The sequence below is a fragment of the Mandrillus leucophaeus genome, unplaced genomic scaffold (assembly GCF_000951045.1).
Source record: "Mandrillus leucophaeus isolate KB7577 unplaced genomic scaffold, Mleu.le_1.0 Scaffold731, whole genome shotgun sequence".
Taxonomy (NCBI): domain Eukaryota; kingdom Metazoa; phylum Chordata; class Mammalia; order Primates; family Cercopithecidae; genus Mandrillus; species Mandrillus leucophaeus.
This window is the reverse complement of record NW_012107931.1, coordinates 63,256-73,630: the sequence shown is the minus strand read 5'-3', so window position 1 is coordinate 73,630 and position 10,375 is coordinate 63,256. Positions and strand designations below refer to the sequence as shown.

Genomic DNA, 10,375 nt, shown 5'->3' with positions numbered 1-10,375 from the left:
TTTAAAAAACCTTTTCATGAGCAGCCTCTACTCTTTGCCTTCCACCTTAATTCCTGGAATCCAAGCCACTTTCTGTGGGAGGGCGGCTCTGCACCCCCTCCTTTTCAATAAGGCTCTCCCAGCCCCCTCCTTCTGGGATTACACCCATATCTGTAGGGACCAGCCCTACAGGGCCTGTGGGTTTTTCTCTTGGTGTGCGGAGATGAGAGATCGTAGAAATAAAGACACAAGACAAGGAGAAAAAGAAGACAGCTGGGCCCAGGGGACGACTACCAACAAGATGCGGAGGCTGGTAGTGGCCCCGAATGCCTGGCTGCGCCGTTATTTATTGTGTACAAGGCAAGAGGGCAGGGTAAGGAGTGTGAGTCGTCTTCAATGATGGGTAAGGTCACGCGAGTCACGTGTCCACTAGACAAGGGGCCCTTCCCTATTTGGTAGCTGAAGTGGAGAGAGAGAGAGGACAGCTTATGTCATTATTTCTTCCATGTATTTCTTGGACTTTAACACTTTCACTAATTCTGCTACTGCTATCTAGAAGGCGGAGCCAGGTGTACAGGGTGGACCATGAAAGCGGACTAGGAGCATGACCCTGAAGCGCAGCATCACAGGGAGACATTTAGGCCTCCGGATGGCTGCAGGCGAGCTTGACTGATGTTTGGCCTTCCACAAGAGGTGGTGGAGCAGAGTGTTCTCTAACTCCCCCAGGGAAAGGGAGACTCCCTTTCCTGGTCTGCTAAGTAACAGGTGCCTTCCCAGGCACTGGCGCTACCACTAGACCAAGGTCTGCGAAGTAACAGGTGCCTTCCCAGGCACTAGCGTTACCGCTAGACCAAGGAGCTGTCTACCGGCCCTGTCTGGGCATGACAGAGGGCTCACACTCTTGTCTTCTGGTCACTTCTCACCGTGTCCCTTCAGCTCCTATCTCTGTTTGCCCTGGTTTTTCCTAGGTTATAATTGTGGAACAGAGATTATTATAACATTGGAAAAAAGAGTAATGCTACAAACTAATGATTTATAATATTCATATATAATCATGTCTATATTCTATGTCTAATACAACTATTCTTATTTTAAGTATTTTCTTTATTATACTGGAACAGCTTGTGCCTTCAGCCTCTTGCCTCGGCACCTGGGTCACTTGCCGCCCACATATATCTCTCTTAGCCTCAGAGATGAAATCCCCCTTCCCTTGTCACACCTCATGTAAAGCTACCACAATGCACCTAATCCAATTAAGAGGACTGCCCCTGTCTGAATTCCTGCTGCCTGCAGGCCACATACCCTTCCAGAGTAGGCACCTGCTCTGAATCAGGCCTGAACTTGCTAAGCCCTCTCAAGCTCAACAGACCCTGAGCCTTGGTATGGCACCACCCTGCCTTTCCCTCTGGCCTCTGATGGTGAGAATCCACCAGAACTCAGGGCAGAGCTGCCCAGGTCATTTGCAACAAGCAACACAGGGTCTCATTCACCTGTCTCATGTCAGGATGAGAAGGTCCCAGCCATGGGGAGGGGCGGGACTTGGGGAATTCTCCATCCCCGTCCTCCCTCCTCACCCACCTGCCCCTTGCTCCACGACCAATTCTGCCCCATACCTGTCACTCCAAGGCACTCTCCTCAGCAGCCAGGGAGGATGAAGCAGGGGAGGATGAGGAGGAGGCTCCAGGGACTGAGGGTGGTGGCCATGGCTGTGGGTCGGGCTGTGCCTGGGGCACATGAGGAGGCACATGATGAGGAGGCAGCAAAGGATGAGGGTGGTGGCCGTGGCCCTGAGTTGGGCTGTGCCTGAGGACACAGTGGGTGGTGCTGAAATGGAAACACAAGAGTGACAACCCTTGTCCAGGCCCCAAATCTGAGGAGACGCCTCCTCAGCTCCTGCTGACCCAGGTCGTCCTGGAAGGCAGAGGTTTTGTGCCCTCCTGCTATGCGGCAGCTGCTGGGACAGTTCCTGGGGTAGGAAGGGAGGGGGTGTCCCTGTCCTCAGGGAGCTCACACAGCTGCTGAGGGAAGCAAGCTGACAGTACAGCCCACCCTCTTGCTGTGGTGGAAGAGAAGGTGATGCTCCAGGGTCGGGTCACTGGGCTGGTGTTGGAGGAGGTTTTGATGGATTTCCAGAGACAGACCAGAGAAAGGAAAGGAAAAGTGATTCTCAAGAGGGAACACTAAGGAGAAAAGTCTGAAAACTGACACCCGCAGCTTCGAGGTTGGTGAGAAATCCACAGCGCAGGGAGCAGAAGCAAGTGCAGTGAGAAAGAGGAGTCAGGAGGGAGAAGGGAGAGGAGGATGGGAGAACGCAGGCACACCAGCACCCCCAGGAGGACCGCCCCATGAGGGGGTCATTTTAACATAAACGTGTACACTGGGATGACTGAAGCTGAACTCAAGAACTAGTTTCTCGAGATCACCGTTTCTGATCTCATTTCAGATCCCCGTTTCTTTCTGCTGTTACCTCCTGCACTTGGCTCCAGGGTGCTGCCCATGCCCGTCAAGAAGTCCTTAAGCCATCTTGTGCAGTCTCCCATTGAGATGTAATGGAAGGACATGGTCACATCCTTGTCATTCTCCCACTTTTCTTTCATCTTTCTGGCTCCAGGATGAACTGTTTTCCACATTCTGTTCTCTGAGTCAAAGAGGAGGAAGACCTGTCCATCGAAACCGAACTGCCAAGATCCACTGCTGTGTCCTTCGGCTTTCTGCTCACAAGACATCCGGGCCTGCAGGGTGAGGGGTTCTGCCCCCATCAGAGAGAGATCAGCTCCGATCTTGACACATGTTGAGCCCCCATCTTGTCTGCCTTACAATTTCCTGGTCTTACTCTCTCTGCCACATCCTGGCCTTGCCTCTAGACCTCTTAAGGGGTGATAGGACCTTCCTATTTGTATTTTTACATGAAAACTATAAATGCCTCTAACCTACCACTGTATCTGCTCCCTCCTGTCCTGGGCCGTCTGAAACTTACCCCTGGGTGTGTAATTCTCCAGCTCAATGTCAAGCAGCTGCTGGGTGAGTGTGTCCACCACCTCTCTCAGTACTGGGTTCTGAGCTTTCCAGGCCTTTGTGACATTTAGTTTCTTCCCCAGGGGACTGACGGGTGTGACTGTCTTGTTGCCACAGTCATAGTGAAGAAAAGTCTTTTTATCCACCTGGCCTTGAACCGCACACCACCGTGGTCCAGGTCTGAATTTAGGGATGATAGTGATGCCATAGCAAAGAGAGTGAAGGTCTGTGGAGAAAGGCAGGTGAGGGGTGGGTGGGGAGAAAAATACCCCTAGGTACCCCTCCTCCATACCGTGACAATAAGAGGATGCCTCTGGAGGGCTGGGCTGGCCCAGCAAAGAGTGCCCCCTCCAGAACTGTGGTGTCCACAAGATTAAGCCAAGTGCTCCCCACTTCCATGATGACAAGGAGGAGGAGGAGGAGAAGGAAGTCTCTGCCTGTTGAGAAACCACATGTCCCCAGACATGTCCCACTGCCCCTCTGTCCACATCGGTCAACACATGAGAGGTGCCAGGACTGCTAGAGGAGGAGGGGCCTGGTTGGCAGAGGATCTTCAGCAGCAGCCCATGTGGACTTTGGGAGGTAGGAGAGGGTGTGGGGGCTGCCCCTGAGGTGCATGGTGGGATGGACTGAGGATGGAAACCAGTTGGATAAAGAAGAGTTAATTGTCATGGTCACAGGATTTAACATGTTGGCAAAGCCCCTGCTGATGGTGCTCATCTGCTATGAGGATGCCTTCCTGAAACCTTGGACAAAGAGATGGTCCATGCAGCAAGAAATAGAAAATCTGAAAATCTAAGGCAGGTATTAGAGGGAGGGATCACAGGCTCAGAGAAGGGCCCATGCTGGAGTGCTCTGAGTGTGAAAATCCAGAACAATTTCCATCCGCTGTGCTCATGGGAAGCCTGGAGGACTCCTGTTTACCTGGTATATAAAGAAGGCCCCATAAGAAGACACTAGAATGGGATGAAGCGGAGGGATGCCTATTGCTGAAGGTCATGGATGGGTGTAGGAGATGCTGTTCCTGAAATAGGCTCCCAGAAGTAACAGGATGAAAAATCCTGAAATTACAGATTCCAGGTGGAGGTGTCAACTGTCAGGAGCAAGGAGGGTTCAATGATGGAAATGATTAGAGAAGTTGCAATGCCAGCTGGTGACCTCAGCCATACAAAGCTTTGCCCATGGCTCATAGAACAAAGGGGTCCAAGATCCAGAAGAGATGAAAACCCAATCTGAATACTGCTGGATTTAAATAATCACAACAAACAGCGATAAAACAAACGATGGATGACCAGGAGGCTGAAAGCAGCCAGTCCATCAAGAACAAGGCTGCTTTGCCCAATTTGCAGAATTAAGCCACTTCTCAGAGCCTGAACTCATAACTGGAAGAAGACACCAGTTTCCAGTGAGGAAGGACCTTTAACTCTGCAGCAAGTGCAATGATTTTTTGTGGGCTTCTCCAAACATATTTATGGCCACTAGAGTTTGCTGTGAAGGGCAATTTTGTAAATATATAAAGGTGTGCAGGGAATATATTCTCCATTCCAACTACTCAACTCTGCTGTTGAAGCTCAAAAGCAGCCATAGACAATCCATGAATGATGAGCGAGGCTGGACCTGCCTTAGGTGCCCAGTGACCCAAGACCCCCTAAGGTCCTAGAGGTACATGTGGTTACAATGTCTAATTGGAGAATCACAACATAGATTCCGTGTGAATGTTCAGAGACAAGGCAATGCCACTCACAGGAAGGAAATCTCAACATTAAAAAGTGTCTCCTGTAGAGTTCTGGGCCTTGGCAGAGATGGGGCCTTTAGCCATGGAAGGGCCGTGACCATGCAGCCTCAGAGCTGCCCATTACAGGTGGGCTCCTCACCCTCTAGGTCATTAGGAAGGTGGGCACAGCAGTGAGAAGACGCAGGTGGTTCTCCTGGGATGGGCAGAAGCAGGGTCACTGGGAACTAAGAAGTTGCACAAGCAGTTGGCCCCGATCCCCAGGACACAACATGGCTGTACCCCCTCACCCTCAGATCACACCTCAGGTTTCAGAGAAGGTCGCTGATGGCCCTGGTGGACCATAGATGCCACTCAGCAGCAAAGGAGGGGAGAGTAGACCCTGAACCATGGGACCCTCACTCCCATCACATCCACACCACCCAGAAGCCACAGGCAGAGTAGGACCACCTTCTACTCTCCAACTGACACCTGAGACACCACTTGGAGATGACACCCTAGCGGATGGGACACTATTCACTGGGACACTGTAATCCCTTCATCTAGGGTCAGTAAACTGGGACAGGGTCCGAATCTGGTCCCCCTTCATTTGCAGGTTGCCATTGCCTGCTGTTGTTCTACAAAGGGACCGGACTGGACACAGAGAACAGAACCCAAGGCCTGCAAAGATCACAGGGCATCCTTCCTCCCTTTCTAGAAAGGTTTTGCTGATCCCTGTCTACACAGTAACTATTCTCTATGACGCTGGCTCCCCACTAGGAAGAAAAGGCAGGTCTGGGCCCCAAGGGCAGAAGTGGGCGCCTCTATTCACCAGAGTTCCCAGGGTCTCTTGGAGGGAATGGTGCTTCACATGCCCTCTGCACAGGTTCTGTGGGAAGCTTGGGGTGTGTTTGCTGGGGTGTGTCCTCAGGCCAGAGGTAGAAGGTGCCACGTGGTGCAGAAGGTAATGAGGGCCCCTTCATGGATGGGGAGACCTCTGGGGTGACCAGCTGGGTTGAGGTGGGGAGTAAGAGGATGTGACCTGGGTGGTGGCAGTGGATGGTGAGGGGAGGGTGGGAAGTGTCTGCTGAGCCCCTGGGTGCAGATGAGTGTCTACAGGAAAGTGCAGGGAAAAATTCCAGGGCACGCATCCCTGGGGGTGCTGGAGGGTTTGTATGGTGGAGAGCAGGTGAGAGCAGAGCGGGCTGGTGACTGGTGGGGGTGCCTGTGATTGTGTCCCTGTGGAACACCTGTTAACCCTGTCCTGACCCCAGCTCGAGTTCTGGGGGCTCTGGTTTCTCCTTCCCGAGGGCGGGTGGGACTGCCAGGCTGCACGAGGGATCCCCGCCCCACCTCGCCCTCTGCAGCCCTCTGGCCCCTCCTCTCTCCGGGGCGGGAAAAGGATTCCAGCCTCCTCTCTGACCGGCTCCTCCCCTCGGAGGATAAGTAGCCTCCGGGAGCGGATCCGGCGGGAAGGAAACGCGAAGGGGAAGTGAGTGGGGCCGCAGTCCGGGGAGATAGCACGGGTCCTTCCAGAAACCTCCCCTCCTCTGAAACCCGCAGCCCACAGTCCCCTACATTTGGCCCCCGCCCCGCTTGGGCTCCATCCCCGAGCTCACCGGCCCGCCCCGTTCGGCACCAGACGGACAGCAGGAACAGAAGCGGGAGGCGTAGAAGGAACGCGGGGCTGGCGGCCGCTGCCATTGGGAAATTGGATCGCAGAGGACTGCAGACTCGGAGCCCAGCCCTTGAATCACCTGGCGGCTCTCAGGCTGTCTGAATGCAGCATTAAAGACACTCGCCCGTCTAATAAGCGTTCTGACCCGCCCCTCGGAGGAAACACGCCCCATCGTCGCGTGTCTAGCCAATCAGGTGTCGCTCAGCGAAGTCGCTCCACTAAGCCTACCCCACTTCCTACTGCAGCACTTGCGCTCTTACCCCTGCGCCGGCCAGTCAGACTTAGGTCTGCCCGTCCCGGACCAGTCCCGTCAAAGGCTTCTTTCCATGACACCCTCATGTAATCGTCACTTCATTTTGTATTAACCCAATGTGGATACCGATGCACAGAAAGGTGAAGAAAACGCACAAAAGTGTTCAGCCGCGACAGGGTCTCCCTGTCCTCGCCTAGACCTGCGACACCCGCTTTCCCTCTCCCTGCGTTGCAGAATGCCCCCCTCCCCGTCCTGCGCGCAGACCCAAGCCCAGTACCATTCCCGCGGCCCCATCCCAAATCCCGAGTGGACGTCGTTATAGCCTGGGCTAGGTTTGTTTGTTTGGTTGGTTTTTCTTTTCTTTTCTTTTCTTTTCTTTTCTTTTCTTTTCTTTTCTTTTTTCTTTTTTTTCTTCGTGACAGTCTCACTCTGCCGCCCAGGCTGGAGTGCAGCGGCGCGATCTCGGTTCACTGCAACCTCTGCCTCGCGAATTCAAACGATTCTCCTGCTTCAGCCTCGCAAGTAGCTGGGACCACAGGTGCGCGCCACCAAGCCCGGTTAAGTTTTGTATTTTAGTGGAGGCGGGGTTTCACTGTGTTGCCCAGGCTGATTTTGGACTCCTGGGCTCATGTGATCAGCCCGACTCAGCCTCTCAAAGTGCTGGGATTACAGGGGTGAGCCACCGCGCCTGGCCCGGAGCTAGATTATATTACAGAAGCACCAGGTTTTCAGAGGCTTCAAAGGACGTATTGTACACTAAACAATTGGTTAAGATAGTAAATTTTATGTTCTACGCTTTTACCAAACTTAAACAGCTTTAAAAATTATCTTAAAAATATATGTCTTGCTGGGATCCGCCCAATGCGGATTGGCAAAAAGACTCTGCTCATTAAAATCGAGGACAGCATTGAAAACCTTGTCTCTAAAATCACAACCTGAGACACCTTGCTGATTTAGAAAGCACATCAGAGAGATGGGCCCTCAGCTCCCCTTAGAACAGCGCCCCACCAGGTGTGGGGATGGCCCAGGAGACTCAGCAGAGCAGCTTCAAGTGAAAGCTCCCCATGGCTCCCAACTGCCAGCGCTTGCTTTGGGCCTGTTCCCCCTGGGCAAGGACCAGCCATCCTTCAAAGCTGGGCACAAATACCCCCTCCCATGTGTGTCCGTCATCTTCTCACAAGAAAGAACACCCTCCTGCTCCCTGAGGCCTGGATCCACAGTGATAGAGTGTATCCGGATCTCCCCATGTGACAATTGCTCACACATTTCTTTGCTTCTCTGCTAGAAGCATGAGATCTTTGAGAATATACTAGATCCGTTTACAACTTTTGAGGGAAAAAAGCCCTAGTGATCCACTGTTGCTCAATCAGAATGTGATAACTGTGTTTCCCTTGGGAGCAGGAGGTGAGGGAGGGGTCTGTGCATGTGTGCGGCTCACTTTGCAGCACACCCATCTGTGGTCAACCACACTCAAATCCATGGCTGCACCCACACCTCTGCTCAGTCCCTGGCTGGTCCCTGCAGCCATCCTCAAAAAGAAACCCCAATTGTATCCTTGTCTTAATCATCATGAGGGCATCTGGAAGTGGTGGCAGAAGCCAGAGAGGGGTGAGGGTCCCAGTGGCCCCTGGCAGCTGGAGAGGGCTTAGCTTAGGGTGACGACTGGACAGAGCCCCTGAGTCCCACTCTGCCCCCAGCCACTCAGGCAACATCCTCCTTTCCCCTTCTCTCTCAGCCTCTTCTCACCCTGGGAGCTGCACCCAAAGCTCTGAATGGGCCTGTCCCTGCCCCACCCCATCCACTCCTGGTCCGGTTCAGCAGTGACCTTGGAACTCCGGGAGCAACTCCTGTCTCTGAGTCAGCTCTGCTCCAGGCAGAGCCAAGATCTGGAGTGTGCAGGAGGCCGGATAGCAGGGGCATTGCCCCAGGACTGAGCTGTATTCTCAGACGATTCCCAAAGACCTGTCCTCCTACTGGTAGACAGTCTCTTCAGTCAGCCTCTGCCTTAAAGACTGTGACCCAGGCACGGAATTAACTCCAGCATTTTCCCCTGAGTAGTCACAGTCCTTGGCAGCCTCTCCTTCCTGGGGCTACACCCAGTTCTTTTACTCTTCTCCAGTAGATGGAATCTCCTTCTCCTTGATACACAGCATCTGGAGCCACCAATCTGCTGCCCCACTCAAATGTCAGGACCGCACATGTCTGAGCTCCTGCCGTCTGCACACCACGCACCGTGGGGGTTCCTTATGACCAGAGACACAGTCTGAAACAGACCTGAATTTGCTAAACCCTCTAGAGCTCGACAGGACCTCAGCCTTGGTAAGGTTCTGTGCGCTCCTCCCAGGGCGCCCGCTGTCCCGGAGTTCCGGGCCTGAGTCCTGGCTGTCGGAGATCGCGCAGTGGGTGCCCCGCTGCCGGACGATGCCCCTGGGCTTCCAGGTCCAGAGCCTCGGGACGACGAAACTGTTTTAGAAAGACCCGGAAGGACTTGCCGGTGGCGGCAAGGGACAGGCGGTTCCTGAGGCAGGAGGAGCCAGGAAATGCGGGGCCTGGTGGGGTGAAGAGCATGAGATTCCCCCTTCATCCTCGCGGGGACTTTGCCACCGGCTCAGTGTGGAGACGTCACCGTCCCGCTCGGATCCGTGGGGGCTCCGACAGTGTGGCCCCTGCGAGGACCCCCCATCCTCCTTGCCCTGGGGCTGCTGCGGGAGGGCGCCCGGGACGCACTAGGTCCTGAGTGTCCAGGGTCGGGCAGGGGCTTCCAGGGGCTGCTGGTTTCTCCACTGGGCTGGGGGGCCCTAGTATGACGTCGTGAGGCGGAGAAAACCTTAGGATGGGTGGAAAAGAAGGATTGGAGGGAGGGCGGGAGAAAGGGAGAGGAAGGAAGCAGGTAGGGCTGGAGAATAATGAGAAACCTCCACCACGAAAATGGAGACAGGGTAACACGCGCACAGTCCCCACACTCCACCGACTCTCTTTCTCCTGCTCTCTGTCCTTTAAGGAACACAGGCCCCAACCACTCCACCCTCACCGTATTTTGGGTCAGCCACTTCAACCGGATGAGGCGTCCCCTTGTGGGTGCGACTGGCATTTCCCTGAGGGCTGTGAACACTGAACACCTTTTCCTGGGCTCACTGCCATTTGCATTCTTCTTCTGATGCCAGTGGGCAAGGGGAGGTCCCCAAACGCAAGTGGGACCTCCACTCCAGCCAGTGTCCAGGCCGTTGACACTGCCGGGGAAATGAATTCAAGAACCAGTAGGAAATAGAGAAAGGACGGAGATTTATTGTAAAAGGAAAAGTATACACTCAAGTAAAGGGAGTGCAGGAGGACTCAAGAGACAGTCAGGTGCAAGGGGGTTTGGGGCTGCCACCTTTCTGGGTTTCTTTAACCAAGGAGTGGAATATTCATGAAAATTCCTGGAAGAAGGTTGAGATTTCCCAGAACTGTGGTGCCCTGCATTTTTACACCAAATATAAGTGTTCTCAGAACTGCTCGGGAGCTGGCTGGTGTGTGTTTAGTATGTTAATCAGCATGTAATGAGGTCCTGAGTGAAATCTGGGTCAAATTCAGGGCCACGTTGGGTCCACTCATTCTTAGCCAGCTTGATCCACACTCTGTTTTTCAGCATCTTATCAGCCCAGAGCCTCTGCAGATATTTCAACAGATTTCTTGTGCTAGTCACCTGAAACTGCTCCCTAAAATTTTCTACTTTTGTGACCACCGTGTAGTATACCTG

At 53.6% G+C, this 10,375-nt stretch overlaps 1 protein-coding gene across 1 annotated transcript; it reads right to left on the bottom strand.

Moving 5' to 3' along the window:
* Nucleotides 1-240: 240 nt before the first annotated feature.
* RAET1G (retinoic acid early transcript 1G) lies at nt 241-6,492 on the bottom strand. The gene is made up of 5 exons (XM_011965646.1): nt 6,325-6,492; nt 2,957-3,220; nt 2,447-2,728; nt 1,593-1,803; nt 241-438 (listed from the first exon to the last, which is right to left on the bottom strand). Exons 1-5 carry the CDS (start codon nt 6,407-6,409, stop codon nt 270-272), a joined length of 1,011 nt encoding a protein of 336 aa, XP_011821036.1. The 5' UTR covers nt 6,410-6,492; the 3' UTR covers nt 241-269.
* Nucleotides 6,493-10,375: the final 3,883 nt, after the last annotated feature.

Bases quoted from the DNA above. Each gene is read 5' to 3' on its own strand.
- RAET1G (XM_011965646.1), bottom strand. From the start codon at position 6,409: ATGGCAGCGGCCGCCAGCCCCGCGTTCCTTCTACGCCTCCCGCTTCTG. The intron at 2,729-2,956 runs GTAAGTTTCAGA...TGATGGGGGCAG, and splicing joins GGAGAATTACACACCCAGGG to AACCCCTCACCCTGCAGGCC. The intron at 439-1,592 runs GTATGGGGCAGA...TCTCCACTTCAG, and splicing joins AGAGTGCCTTGGAGTGACAG to CTACCAAATAGGGAAGGGCC.